The sequence below is a fragment of the Carassius gibelio genome, chromosome A1 (genome assembly GCF_023724105.1).
Source record: "Carassius gibelio isolate Cgi1373 ecotype wild population from Czech Republic chromosome A1, carGib1.2-hapl.c, whole genome shotgun sequence".
Taxonomy (NCBI): domain Eukaryota; kingdom Metazoa; phylum Chordata; class Actinopteri; order Cypriniformes; family Cyprinidae; genus Carassius; species Carassius gibelio.
Genome location: NC_068371.1, coordinates 32,307,326 through 32,322,946, shown reverse-complemented (window position 1 = coordinate 32,322,946; position 15,621 = coordinate 32,307,326). Strand labels below are relative to the sequence as shown.

Here is a 15,621-nt window from a genome sequence, read left to right as displayed (position 1 = left end):
GGACCAGGAGAGGACATGTTCACACTTTTATATTTAGGCCTGCACTTCATCTTTCTTTCTTTTTGAATCCTCCGATACGTATCTGATCTTTTGAAATGCAACCTCTGTCTGAACGGCCAGGCCACATGTAACCGACCCGTATGTCATTGATATGCTACAAATGTCATAATTCTGTGTTGAAGTAGGCGGGAACGAGAAGATAAACAACAACCATGGCGGACGATGCTGCTCAGACCAGTCAATGGAAGGGAATCGAGGTCACAAAAAGATTGTAATTGTGCTGGCTCCGTTGGGAAAATAACTTAATATTGCAAAAAGAGCTCCGCTGTTGACTACACTGTTGTTGACATCCATGTTTAACGTTTGCTACTTCCGCAAACTCTTCTGCTCATGCGGGTCACTTCTGGGTCATTTCACGTTCTCACAGGAGACCACAAAAGGTCGCATTTAATTGGAAATGTGAACGGCCTTGCAAAATTAAAAAGTCGATTTAAAAAAAAAAAATCGGAATTGAGCACTAAGCCCTGCAGTGTGAACGTAGCCTAAAACAGTTTTTTTACTAACCTCCGCCCACATGAATACACAAAAAGGGGGCGTGGTCTTGTTGCGCTCCGATGGAGAAGAGGAAGAGTTGCGTTTGTGTTTGCCACGTCGTCGAAACGCTGTTATTTTCAGTGTAATGCCGGATTCGCACAAAGATTATTCTTGAAAGATGGAGCAGTTCCCTCTTTGTCTGGAGAAGGCGTTGTTTATGGACCACAACCGGTAAGTGTATTTTATTATTTAAGTTGGTGCGTTTAACAGTTTCTGTAACTTATTACACAAAGGGCAACTCTGTTTAGCTTTGTTAACTTGTTAGGGCTGTGCAAAAAAAAAATCAAATGCGATTTTCATGCGCATCTCATCAGTAAAAACGCTCCTGTGATTATAAGTACATCTCCAGCAGTTTTCAAAACAAATCATGCCCACTTGCTTCTCAAAACTAGTCCAATCTTGTTTCCAGGAGGGCCGCGTGCGCTCAGCTGCTGTCGAATCACAACACAGGAACAGAACTCGTTACATATTTCTGAAGAAGAAATACACAGAAGAAAACAAACAACAACAAAAATGACATTAGCCTATAACTCGCTATGTCCATGAAATGATTGTTAAATTAAGCTGATCTTTAAGCTAACAGATGAACAACCCTCTACATTTAATGAATTAATTGGGTTGATTATCCACTGTGGGAGGATCAGGTCTTCAGATAGAATAATTAATTATGAATTTAATAATTTTTGAATATGTGATTATTTCATATAATCAGAGTATGATAAAGGTAATGAAAAGTTGTATCAATATTGTTTTAATTTATATAGCATGACAAGACAATTATTGTTGATAATTATCTGTCATGCAGTTGATCAATGACACTGCAGTAGGCTAATGTGTCTGATGTGTGCCATTTCAATTTTTATGAAACTTTAATTTTCTTTTCTACATTGCAAATCATATACTTTTCCTGCTCTTTATTTCAGGAAAATATGCCGCTCCTCATTGTTTTAAAGTGAAGAAATGGAAGAAAACAGTTGCGTAATGCATTAAAACAACTCAGTAAACAAATTATTAATAAAGCATTCTATTCTATTCAGTTTTAATTTTGTATCTGCTCGACCGGTTACTTAAGAACTGGCTCAAAAGAACGATTTGTTCAAGAACTGAACATCACTAGACGTGTGCTCTGAGCAGTGTTCATTTAACACTTAGAATTGCTATTAATATGTTTAAATGCTTATACAGTATGTTTCTCTGCATGTCTGCAGAGTCTTTCACACATTTAATCACACTTAACGCCCTGCTCATGGCTGGAACCGTTCAGAGAAAGAGGAAGCAGAAATGTGAGAGGAGGATGTACTTTTAACCATAATTTACATTCATACATTGCATCGAAGGTATTTGTCAGTTCTTTCTTTCTCTGGACTGTGATCTGATCTGGTTTTTCTCTGAATATCAGTGAGACTGAAGTCAATCCAGAATGAGAGCTGCCGTCATCACCATCATCATCACTCTCTGTCTGATCTCAGGTCAGTCCTTTACTGCTCCGGGTCAAATATTACATTACATTAAGCATACTGACCATACATAATAACCCAGAGCAAATTAACTTGTGTTTGTCAGGTCAGGTCCTCTGTTTCAGTGTGTTTGGCTGCACTGGAGGGAGTGTGATGTTCAACTGCACATACAAGTCTAATGATCAGCATAAAGGAAAGTATTTCTGCAGAGACAGAGACTGTAGGACGGGCATCAGTACTGAGACTCAGCGCAGCTGGGTTTATAAAGGGAGATTCTCTCTGTATGACGATGAAGACAGCAGATTCTTCACAGTGTTCATCAGGAACCTCAGCAGAGAGGATGATGGGGAATATACATGTGGAAACAATCAGACATGGAGTCATGATGTTAAATTAGTAGTGAACAAAAGTGAGTATGATACTTTATTACCTACTGCATTAAGTATTATATTTTTATTATAGTACTGTTTAAAGGTGCACTACTAGAAAAAAATAATAATTTAGCAAATTCATAAATAAGTGTTCAAGCTGCCTCAATGCATTATAATAATTCACAACAGTATTAATAATGATTAATAATCTGAGCTGACAAATGCCAGTTTTATGTCAGTGTTATTTGAGAGACCATGCAAAGAAGACCCATCTACTATAAACGTTACTTGTGCAAAAGACATTTTCTTCTAGATATTTGCCTTGTAGTACAAACGTTTTCTTTCAATATTGATGTACAGTAGGATGACAGATCTGGCTCATGATTTGATCACAGGTGATCCTACAGTACATAGACCTAAAAACAAACACAACCCATGTTAACATGAATAACTCTGCAAGGAAAGTCACACTTTCTGTTTCAAACAGAGATGGCGATAGAGAGGCCAAAGTTCCCCAGTGCACCTTTAATAATACTATTAACACTTTAAGATTTGAGTGGGTGTCACAATGATTTTGTTGAAATCATTTTCAGCCTCTTCTTCTTGTGGGACGTCAGTTCTCCAGACTGCATATAAAGGACAAACAATCACTTTCCACTGTGAATATAATCATATGTTTCAAACACAAACCAAACTCTTGTACAGAGTGAACAGAGATCCTGTGCTTGTGCTGAACAGCTCACAATCATCACAATCATCTGAGAAGAAGTTCAACCTGTCTGACAGTCACAAAGATCATTTTAATGTGACCATCAGAGACATTTCTGCAGCAGATGATGGAGTTTATCTGTGTGGAGTGGAGATATACGGATCTTCACAAACGATAACTCACATCACCTTCATTAAAGAGATTCATCTGAATGTTTCTGGCGAGTTTAGCTTCATTTCAATTATAAAATCCTTACAGCTCTGAATAAGAAACTTAAACCCCTCCTGATAATGTAATAAAGTAATGAATAAATCTTGTGTTGCAGGTCAGTTAACTTCTGTCCAGGTTCAGGCCTACATCAGTAAATCAGTCTTCATCACGTGTAAATTTCCAGAAGAATTCAAAGGAAACAAGAAATTCATCCAAAAACATTCATCGCAGAAGATCTCTGTTGATGGACAGAATCAGTGGGTTCTTCATGATAAAGTGCACATGTATGATGATATCAGTGAAGGAGTTTTGAAGGTTTTTATCAGTGATTTAACTGAAGCTGATGAAGGAACGTACAGATGTGGAGTGAATATCACTGATGATCATCTGTTCACTGAGATCACGCTGAACATCAGTCAAGGTAAAGAACTTCTGTTAGGAGCTTGTTTGTGGACGCTTTCTAAGCAGTTAAAATCATTTGATATTTCATATTTTTATTATTATTATTATTGTGTTTAGTTGATGACTTTAATGCATCAAGTAAGTCAGCTCTTATTGGTGAAAGTGTGAACCTCACATGTAATTACCCTGAGAAACACCCGACCATCAAACACATCTGCAAAGAGAACAAGGAGAAGATCTGTGAGAACATCAGTTCATCAGAGGAGAACCGCTTTGAGTTTTCTGAAAGCACAGGAGTTTATACAGTGAGCATCAGTAATGTGAGCCTGAGAGATGCTGGAGTTTACTGGTGTGGAGAAGAAACCAGAGACACACATCTGACGTCTGTTTCTCTCACCAATAAACACCAGCTGACTTTATCCAACAAAACTGAGCTGATCTTATCCAGTAAACCTCCGCTGACTTCATCCAGTATGTACAGAAACCACAAACCACGCAGTTCAATAATAAATGCATGTATTGTAGAGTGTATGAAGAGTTCTCTCTTCTCTTTGACTGTCAGAGCCTCCAGTGGTCAAACGTGAAGGAGATTCAGTCCAGATCAAATGCTCTTATGATGAAAAATATTCAGCAGAAGTAAAGCATCTGTGCAAAGGAAAGTGTTTGACTCCAGATGATCTGAAGAACAATCAATCAGATGAAGATCATGATAAAAACACAAAGATTTCAGTAAAGAATGACGCTGAACTCAGTCTCTTCACTGTGAACATGACTGACCTGAGAGCAGAGGATGCTGGGAAATACTGGTGTTTAGTGAAAGACACGTTTAATCTTTCCATTGAGCTCATGATCGTCATGAAGAAAGGTGAGGAGGTTTATTTGGGAAGAATCTCAGTGTTTCTGCTCATGCTGTAATCATACTCATCATATTTAATGTTGTTTTCTTCAGTCGTCACTCGTGAAGCATCTGTCGGAGGATCAGTGTCCATCAGCTGTAAATACTTCAGGAATCAAACACTGAGGTTTTTCTGCAGAGGAGATCAGCCCAATATCTGCTTCATTGACGGAGTTCGTGTTTCATCAAATAACAGAATAAACAGCAGATTCTCTCTGACAGAAGAAACCTCTGCTGGAGTCTTTACTGTGAACATCAGCGATCTGAGAGCAGAGGATTCTGGGAAATACTGGTGTGCAGAGGAGAGTTCTGGGTCCTTCATCTTCACTGAGGTTCAGCTACATGTGACCACAGGTAAAAAGAGGCTTTCATTTGTTGCCAATACTGAGCACAGTATAATGCAATCTTCTCAAATTACTGTCTTTCTTCAGAGGAACACAGAAGAAGTCAAGTCAAGTCAAGTCACCTTTATTTATATAGCGCTTTAAACAAAATACATTGCGTCAAAGCAACTGAACAACATTCATTTGGAAAACAGTGTGTCAATAATGCAAAATGATAGTTAAAGGCAGTTCATCATTGAATTCAGTGATGTCATCTCTGTTCAGTTTAAATAGTGTCTGTGCATTTATTTTCAATCAAGTCAACGATATCGCTGTAGATGAAGTGACCCCAACTTAGCAAGCCAGAGGCGACAGCGGCAAGGAACCGAAAAAACCTTGGGAGAAACCAGGCTCAGTTGGTGGGGGGGGGGGGGGGGGGGGGGGATTATTTTGAGGGTTATTTTGATAAATGTTTTTTGGCCATGCTATGAAAGTCAATGCGGGGTCATTGCCAATACTCTTCAAAATACCTTCTTTTGTTCTCAGTAAAGTAAAACAAGTTTGAAAAGACATGAGGTTAATGACAGAATTTATGTGTTTTGGTGTAATGTCCTTTTAATTAAAGCAGCATGCTGTGGTGAAGTCTGCAGCGTCAGGCTTATTTGTGTGCAGTTATTTTCACTCTAGCTTTAAACCACAGGGCACTTGTTGTGTTAAAGTAAAACAGAAAATAATGCTGACTGCTGCTTTTGTGTTTTAGTTTAGTAAAGTGCAGAAAGCAAATGTTTTAAAGCAGTCAGTATGAGTTTAAAGTGATATTATGACATGTCAGATGTATGGATGTGTATGAATATGTGTAGATGAATGTCATGTACTCACTTTCTCTGTGATAATACCTCTGTGTGATTTTAGGTTTCTTCTGTCAGAAGCATGAAGTCTCTCAGTGATGCAATACAGTGCCCTTCAGTCAGGACGAGGTTCATTCTGATCACAGCAGTAAACACATAATGCCAAACTAACATTCCTGTATAATATTTTTGCTTATGTTGTTGTTTTCATCTTCTCAGCGGTGCCATTTCTTGCTATTCTATAAATATCTGGTGTCAGAAATCAACAACTACTTTTTGGATTTAAAAAATAAAAAAAAGAAAATAAAAAAAACTTTGAAACATAATTCAGTTTGATCGAGTTACTGACCATCTGGTGATATCTATAGGTCACTGCTGGGAGAGATGCTGAAATATATTGTGTGTGATTTGGTTGTACAGCTTTCTAGAAAACCTTTTCCTTCATGTGCTGAAATATGCGAGCAGGCTTCAATGTTTAAGTGTTTTATTTCGCTAACTTTTCTTGATTTGGTAAGCATCAGTCTGCCAGAACAGAAACTTATGAAAAATCGGTCATTAAGGTAATTTTTCTTAGTTAAAGTACTTGATGTCATACAGGTCAGATTATTTTATTTTACCAGAAAGTACCACTGAAATTACAAAATCTCTTCAATGGAGGAAGAAAAATGGTTTCAATGTAAAGAAAACAATTTGAACTCCAAAATATGGTTGTTATTATTCATAAGTAAATATATATATATATATATATATATATATATATATTTCAAATATTATAATAACCACACACACACACACACACACAAAATGCTTTGTTGTGTATTAGTCTATATATTTTAAATGTTGGCAGAAGCTATCCTTTCTGCAAATAACACAAAACAACAGGAAATGCTGTATTTCTTTTATAGTGATTTATTAACAGTTGAACTGGTTTTTAATGGTTGGTTGTATTGTTTATTAAATATGATTTCCCATATGAACGCGCATGTTTTGCTTCTTTACGTAGGTTATAGGCCTAGCTGCTGTTTTTTATTCTGACAAATAGCTAAAAATGGTAAAATGCTGGCCGCGACCACCCCTTCATCTAAACGGCCCTAAACCGTTTCCCATTCATAATGGGAGTACAAACCACTACGGATGCTATATATTTTCGGCCGCTAGGGCTATCGTGTCTTTTACATTTTCAACACTTCAAGCTAAATTATGAATGGGTTTAACAATTGTTTTAATTTTTGTAGTGAGATTACATCTATTCCACAGTTCAAAACTGAATTGTTTTGCCACAAACATGCGCTTGTCAATCTCCCAAGAACAGCAGGATTACTAATATTATTTTTCAGTGTGAGATTGTAGTATGCATATGTAACCCTCCCCACGCCTTACAAGTAATGGGGAAGGTGTAAAAGAAGGGCAACAACCACAGTGTGTTTCCTTGCAAGCACAAACAAATTTATTAAACACGAATGGTAATAAGAAGTGACAAAGAAACGAAAAGAACAAAAAGGTTTAACCCACTACAGACCATAGGGTTCCAATCCCATACAATGGCAATTCCACTGCGAAGAATACATTCAATCACAGCACAAAACCAATAACACTACAAGTGTAATTGAAAACCAACACGCACTTGACTCAAACCACTACAGATTGTGCCCCATCACCTTAAGAGAGTCAACCATGCGTACAAGGATGGGAACCTCTTTGTCCTTGGTTGGTTAAAACAAAAAAACAAAAACAGAAATCACAGTCCCACAATAACTTCAAGTCACTTCATCATAGTGTAAAGTCATATCTTGCAACCCAACATTAAGCCACCAATATTTTAGATAAAAGTAAACGGCAATCATACATCATCTGTAAAACAAAGAAAATACAATTCATGATTGCCCCTTTAAAATATTAGAATTAAAACCAGAATTAAAAACACTTAACACAATAATAAAAAAGCTAACTTCACATATTCCAGTATTCAATTAAAATAAGTACCTGTGTTAATGAATACATCTACTCAATTTCTGAGCCATCCACCAGTATATATACTCTATAAAACAAACACGTTAAAATGGCCCACACTAACCATAACCATAACCATGAGTCACAACCCTTACCTCCACAATTTACTTTAATAATGTTCACAAGGCAACGACTAGTTTCATTAACACACAACGATGAAACATACCACACAGCTTCTTCTACTCAGCACATGGTCCCACAAAAGAGAAAGGCCAGAAGATTTGATTTCCCCCTTTATAGTACTTAGACTCATGGGACCTGTAGATCAACACATGTGTAGTCCCAAGCATGCCTAATAGCCACTACTAATTCTACCTCCACCCCATTACATATTTATTGTCAGAATTCCATATTTCATTATACTTTATTATTTTGGATCAGTTGTTGAAATGCATCATTTCAACTGAGTTCCATACATTTTTGTGACCAAGCAGTTGAGGGAAACCGCGCATTATTTTTTTTTTATACAAGGGGCACAGTGTTTTGCTTTATTAGATCCCCAGTGAGGGAGAGAGAGAGAGAAGTCCCACGTAGCAACATTGTGTCGGCCCAGATCTGGCCCACATCTGGCACCCGTGGAAAGATGATCTGGCCCACACAAAATCTGTTTATATATTAAATATGAAGTAATTTCAGCCTTAATAATCCTGTTAACAAGCAGAATCACTAAAAGGAAAAAAGAGAACAGGAAAAGAGATGTGCCATCATTCCACGCTGCATGTGGGCCGGATCATCTTTCCACGGGTGCCAGATGTGGGCTGGATCTGGGCCGACACAATGTTGCTATGTGGGGTGCGATCACTTGCATTTTTTTTTTATTAATCCATATGTTCTGTTGTTTGTGCTGCTATTTGATTAATATTTTATATATATAATTATTAATATATTATTTTATTTATTTTCATTTTAATAGGCATAACCTGTTTGCGCAAAAATTATTGGAACATCGACATCATCATCTTGCTAATAGGCCTCGTGCATGCATGTTATGATAATATAACAAAGCAGAGGAAAACTAACTTTTAGAGAAAAAGGCCAGCATTTTTCTTTTTTAACTGTCATGAAAATATGTGCTTATGTTAAGGAGCAAAACAAGCGCATTCATATGGGAAATCATATTTAATCAACAACAAAAACCGACGCTACAGCCACTGCTCAGTTCAGCTGATTCAGCACACCAGTTAATAATTCACTATAACAGAAATACAGCATTTCCTGTTCTTCGTGTTATTTGCAGAAAGGGTAGTTTTCCCAATAATTAAATAGACTAATAGACAACAAATGAAAAGGAGAGAAAGCAATATGATTGGACCTCGGACTTTAACTCCCGTCACTAAAAGTAACATGTTATATTCGAGATGAACACAGACCACTACACTACAGAAACATAACAGGTTATTTTCTGTGTTTCTGTGATGCACAGCTGCATTTTCAGCATCATTACTCCAGTCTTTAGTGTCAGAAATTATTTAAATCACGCAATCTGTCCCTGATGATAATGCTGTAGACATTCATCAACTAGCAGATTTCTGCTATTATAAGCATAATATTTAAATATAATTAAATATATAATTAATTATAATTATATAATTAAAATCAAAATTAAAATCAAACCTAACAAATGAGTAGGCCTATACTAAGATTTATTTTTCTCGTAGTGTTAGTACAGTGTTTGGCATAAAATTGAGTGTTGAATGTCAATATTAAGCATTAACCTTATTAAACCACACAGTTTCTGATATGTGATGCTGCTCTTAGCCACTAGAGGGAGTGTGATTGTCCTTAATATGAGCCTCATATGAGTTAAAAACGAAAGTGAAAGAATAGGAAAATAAGCATTGTAAGCATGTAGTTATAAAGCATTTATTTTGTCTTCCTTAAAATTAAATTAATGCATTCATCAGACAGTTTTATCCAATATTATGAAGCTGCAGACTCTGGGGCCTATTGCAAGCGACTTACAGTGCATTCAGGCTAACATTTTTTTCCCTAATATGTGTTCCCTGGGAATCAAGCCCACAACCTTTCTCTGCTAACGCAATGCTCTACCACTGAGCCACAGGAACGCTTTAATATAATATATTATTACCTTAATATGTTAGATATTCTTCTTGATCATTTGTGCTTGTCTTCAACACATCTCTCTCTGCTGGCAACTGCATTCTTCATTATTTTTGTATTTGCTGTAATACTTCTCATCCATAGTTTAATTATATAGCTGTTAGTGTGTGCTCATAACAAATATCATCACCTACAGACTTAATTAACTTAATATCTTTAATACAAAACAAAAGCACTATTACTTAAGGAGTAAATAACATTAATAGACACCAGCTGTATTCAAGGCTATGTGTGTTTCCACAGTGAAGAAGAAGAAAAAGAAAGGCGATTAGAAGTATATGATTTGTGCATTTTATATATATATAACTTCTGGCAAACTGATGCTTACAAAGACTGAAGGTGTTTTGTCTTCAGTTCAACGTTTCACACAGAAGTTAATCTTGTTTTTGGCCACAGAGAAACATTTCAGCTTCTTTCTCAACACTGACCTGTAGGTGTCAAAAACTGCTCACACAACTGATTCAAATGTGTCATTCAGTCTATTCTCAGTGAATGACACAATTCAAATTGAGTATAAAAACAAAATACACTGGAAATATTAATTTGGTGTGATGCTGTAATTGACAGATGTGTATTCACAGTGAATCTCCTCTTCACTGAATCTGACTGTAGCTTCACTGAGAGACTCTTCATGCTTCTGGAAACTGACAGCAGTGTACAGGAGCTCATCAGAGGGGATTGTGGGTAACTGAACTGTGGAATAAAGAGGAGTTGATCCAGGATCTGAGACTTGAATCTCTTCTTGTTCCTGCAGGAAACAAAATCACCCAAACATGAACTCTTAGTTAAAAGGTGAAGTTTATACACAGATCAGTTCTGAAACTCACCGTTTCATGATCTCCTGTCTCTCTTCTGTCTGATGAGATGACATTTGTGTGTGAACCAGAGAAAGAGACTGAGATATTGATGAGAGGCAGAGGGTAACAAACTCATATTTATTAAGTGTTCAGTAGTGTGTGGTTGTGTCTCACCATGTTTCCTTCTGTGTTTAACTTTGAGCAACATGAGCACAAGACACAGAGCCAGCCGGACCAAACCCACAGAAACCACAGCTGTCACAGGAAAGCCTGCAATCACATGATGGATCATCACAGACATTGACATTGTCCCAGATCTTAACACGCCAAAGCACAGTGCCCTTAACACACACTGCATCCACACTACACCATTAGACAGTTAATACTGATATTTCTGGGTCTAAAATACATCTAATAATAACAACTATGAGTTTACTGAAATGTTGTATAAAATCTATTTTATTTTTGCAAACATGCCATGGCACTCTTGCTGTGTGGAATTGCTTATAAAGCTTAAAAACAAGTCATTCAACAGGGATATTTTTTTGTGCACTGCATCATGTTTTTTGGGGGTAATTATATATATTTTTTTATTTATTTGCCTTAAGCTCCTATTAATTTCTGACCCTGGGGCCCTGAGCACAAGCATAGGCCCCTTCTGTTGCAAGAGTCATTTTTTTTATTTTTTTTATTTTTTGCATCCTGTGGTCTGTGGTTTAAAGCTGCTGTTCATCATCACACACATCAGACTGATGCTGCACACTTCACCACAGCATTAAAGGGACAGTACAAAAAATGAGCACAATGTTAAAAATAATCTAATAAATCTGTACATTTTTGCCAGGACATTATCCATTAAGTTTACAGATATTTCCTTTAACCCTAAGGAAAATTTCTTCTTATTAACAATACTGTACATTATAGGTATTTCTTGGTGTTCTGGTATCATTTATTGAGCCTCATGTTGCTCGAAATCTCTATTACTTTATTATTATTTTTTTGTGGCGCACAAAATATATTTTGACAAATGTTGGTAACCAAAGTGCAAGACCTCATTGACTTTCACTGCACTGCAGTGTTGCAGCATTTCATTTATTTTTACCAGCACGGTATCACAACGATCTGAGCAAATATTGGTGAATCGGACAAACAGTCTAGCATGAGTTTTAAAAAGTATGTTTTCAGTAAATTAAAAATGCCACAAAAAAAAAAAAAAAAAAAAAATACTATTATAATAAATAAATCAATGAGATTGAACAGTTGATGCAGCTAGTAGGATCGAGTTACAGATTCCACATTTGGTGTGGTTAATTTATTATATTATTAACAGTCAGGAGGGGTTAATGTTTCTTATGCAGAGCTGTAAGGATGTTATAATCAAAATGAAGCTAAACTCACCAGAAACATTCAGATGAATCTCTTTAATGAAGGTGATGTGAGTTATCTTTTTTGAAGGTCCATATATCTCCACTCCACACAGATAAACTCCATCATCTGCTGCAGAAATGTCTCTGATGGTCACATTAAAATGGTCTTTGTGACTGTCAGACAGGATGAACTTCTTCTCAGATGATTGTGAGGACTGTGAGCTGTTCAGCACAAGCACAGGATCTCTGTTCACTCTGTACAAGAGTTTGGTGTGTGTTTGAAACGTATGATTATATTCACAGTGGAAAGTGATTGTTTGTCCTTTATATGCAGTCTGGAGAACTGACGTCCCACAAGAAGAAGAGGCTGAAAATGATTTCAACAAAATCATTGTGACACCCACTCAAATCTTAAAATGTTATTAGTATTAATAAACATGCAGGAAATATGGCCTCTCTATCGCCATCTCTGTTTGAAACAGAAAGTGTCATGTTCCATATTTATGGTGCCTGTGATCAGAGCAGATTCTGTCATTCTACATCAAGACATACTGACAGAAAAAAATTTATGTCCTATAAAGCATATATTCAAAGAGAGAGAGAGAGAGAGAGAGAGAGAGAGAGAAGAGAGAAAGGCATCTGAACAAAAGCGTAGTATTTTTCCTTTTTAACAGAAGAGACATGAACATGCAAATTTTAAATGATGTGAAGCTGGAATTTTCCCTGTATAATCTGAATTGACTGCTCAAATTATGAACCATCATTGGGAATCAGGTTAATGCAAGTGGACAGTTTTGAACAACGACGTACATACTTGCACAGTAACCCATTTTTCATAGTTAATTTGTTCTTTGTTAATTGTTACTTAAAAAAAAAAAAAAAAACTTCATACTAAGTGCACCTTTAAATACTGCTAACAAAAATAAAGTATCATACTTACTTTTGTTCACCACTAATGTAACATTATGACTCCATGTCTGATTGTTTCCACATTTATATTCCCCATCATCCTCTCTGCTGAGGTTCATGATAAACACTGTGAAGAATCTGCTGTCTTCATCGTCATACAGAGAGAATCTCCCTTTATAAACCCAGCTGCGCTGAGTCTCAGTACTGATGCCCGTCCTACAGTCTCTGTCTCTGCAGAAATACTTTCCTTTATGCTCATCTTTAGACTTGTATGTGCACTTGAACATTACATTCCCTCCAGTACAGCTAGTCACTTTGAAACAGAGTACCTGACCTGACAAACACAAGTTCATTTGCTCTGGGTTATTATATATGGTCAGTATGGTTAAAGAGCCACACAGATGGGAAATCAAAAATTACCTGTATTACAGTGTATGATGTAGCTGTCCATCAGTGTAAACACTGTGCAAAGTAATTAAACCAAAAAGAACACGATTTATAAAGTTATTGGCTTCTAAAATAAGGAGTCGACTCTGAATCGCTGAAACGAGTCGTTATAGATTTCAAATAGGAGACAGTGTGTTTTTAATTGTAAAGGCAAGTTTGTTTTATTTTCACTGCCAAAGAATGAAGATCAGAAGAACCAATGGCTAAAATTCATTTTTTACCACAATATCAGAGCAGTACAACAAATCCCTTTTGTTGTGTTCACAACATTTCACTGATGACTGCTTTTCTAATCTCGGTGAGTACAGCGGGATTTTCAAAGCGCTTGGCCATAAAAGAGGGTTCATTACCAACTTTATTTAGACCAACAAGCATCTCCGAATCACAACGCAAAGTATGATTATGAAGTTACGTGTTTGTTTTCTCCCGAGCGTCTTATCAGTATGTGTGCTGTCTGCAGCCTGTCTGCGCTGATCTTCATTTACAAACACGTCATTAAAATGAAGTGTAACTCCGTGAATACTCAACGAAGAGACATGAGAGAGATATCTATAGAAAGCTTGACATGTCTACACTGTAAAAAGTGATTCTCTATATTTAATCAATAAAATTGTGTCAAAAGATTACAAGCTATATTATTAACTAAATTGAACACATTTAAATTAATTAGAAATAATCAAATTAGAAGCCCACAAGCAACCATTCAAAATTAGTAGAATAAAATAAAAAAAAAATAAGTAAAATTTCCACAAAAAAACACTATGCTAAATAATACTATGTTATGCATCCCAGGCAGAGGTGGAGAGTCCAGGGGTCAGAAAGTAAAAGTCCTGCCATATTTTTGTTCCACCCATGAACCCAGCAGCTGATTTCGCCAGAGGAGGAATCAAGTCATTCCTTTCAAGTCACAAACAAGTCTCAAGTTAAATCCCAAGTCCTCAAAGAGTTAAAGTCAATGAGATAATTAAGTGACTAATTAAATGATAATTCTGCATTAGTGATGAACACCTGCTGTTAACAATCAACATCACTGAAGAAATGAGAAACACAAGAACTACAATTGACTTTAAGCACAGCCTTGGATGAAATCAACTGGAAGAAAAAAAAAAAAAAAAAAACTTTGTCACCATAATCGTGGTGAATCCACCATCATGGAGATCAGTGTTTGCTTTAGTTGGGCTCTTGACCCTTTTAATAATTCAAAGTAATTTGCGTTTAAACACTTGCGGTTGTGTTACGTAGTAAACATTAACACATTGCTGAATGAAAAGCTTGAAGTAGAAAATTTAATTGCCCTTTTTTCATCTAAAACATTTTAATTAACTTCATGAAGGTGTCTCTCTTTGGTTTGTTAAATTATGTTCAGCAATTACTGAACTACAAAAAAGTCCTATTAAACAAACATTATTGTAATGCTTAAATATTGGGGGAAAAAATTGTACAGGCTCGGGATTTTAGACATGAGCACTTATCATATGATCCTCAACAGTGGTTACAATAATTATTCAAGCTACAGTGCATGATGAGAGTTTTTACTATGGTGTTACCCAGCATGCACTTCAGCTTGAAGTGTTTTGTTGATTGTCACCATTGTTGAGATTCATATGCTGGGCCAAGATGTCTGTGCGTTTTATTAGGAAAAGATTTCGAAAAATTTATATTTATTACATACATTAGGAATAATAAATACATAAAATTGTTTTGGAAATAAACAGGCTGATGCCTAATAATTACTTCATCATGTAAAAGCAGCTAGTAACGGTTTTCTGCACAGCACTGATCGCACTGTTTTATAACAGCACATGTACTTTTACAGAGAAATATCTAACATAAGAAACCAAAGGTCAAGAGCCCAACTGAAGCAAACACTGATCTCCATGATGGTGGCATAATTTTAACCAATAAAACATCAGAATCTGATCCTCTGTAACGCACAATAACAGCAGGTGTTCATCACCAATGCACAATCATCATTTAATTAGTCTCTTAATTATCTCATTGACTTTAACTCTTTGAGGACTTGGGATTTGAGTTGAGACTAGTTTGTGACTTGGAAGGAATGACTTGTTTCCTCCTCTGGTGAAATCAGCTGCTGAGTTCATGGGTGGAGCAAAAATGTGGCAGGACTTTTACTTTCTGACCCCTGGACTCTCCACCTCTG

General features: G+C 36.4%; 2 protein-coding genes across 2 annotated transcripts in view; one reads left to right on the top strand and one right to left on the bottom strand.

The window, feature by feature from the left end:
- Positions 1-1,408: 1,408 nt before the first annotated feature.
- LOC128031059 (polymeric immunoglobulin receptor) lies at positions 1,409-5,908 on the top strand. The gene is made up of 8 exons (XM_052619569.1): positions 1,409-2,063; positions 2,158-2,460; positions 3,016-3,351; positions 3,457-3,762; positions 3,861-4,214; positions 4,306-4,608; positions 4,693-5,031; positions 5,874-5,908. The coding sequence occupies exons 1-8, from the start codon at positions 2,015-2,017 to the stop codon at positions 5,906-5,908; spliced, it is 2,025 nt and encodes a 674-aa protein (XP_052475529.1). The 5' UTR covers positions 1,409-2,014.
- Positions 5,909-9,520: 3,612 nt separating this feature from the next.
- LOC128030113 (polymeric immunoglobulin receptor-like) overlaps positions 9,521-15,621 on the bottom strand; it is a 45,702-nt gene continuing 39,601 nt past the window's right edge. Inside the window, exons 3-6 of the mRNA XM_052617635.1 lie at positions 12,136-12,471; positions 10,912-11,007; positions 10,768-10,811; positions 9,521-10,688 (exon numbers count right to left, since the gene is read on the bottom strand). Coding sequence (XP_052473595.1) covers positions 10,479-10,688; positions 10,768-10,811; positions 10,912-11,007; positions 12,136-12,471 — 686 coding nt within the window. The 3' untranslated portion in view covers positions 9,521-10,478. The remainder of the gene's footprint in view (positions 10,689-10,767; positions 10,812-10,911; positions 11,008-12,135; positions 12,472-15,621) is intronic.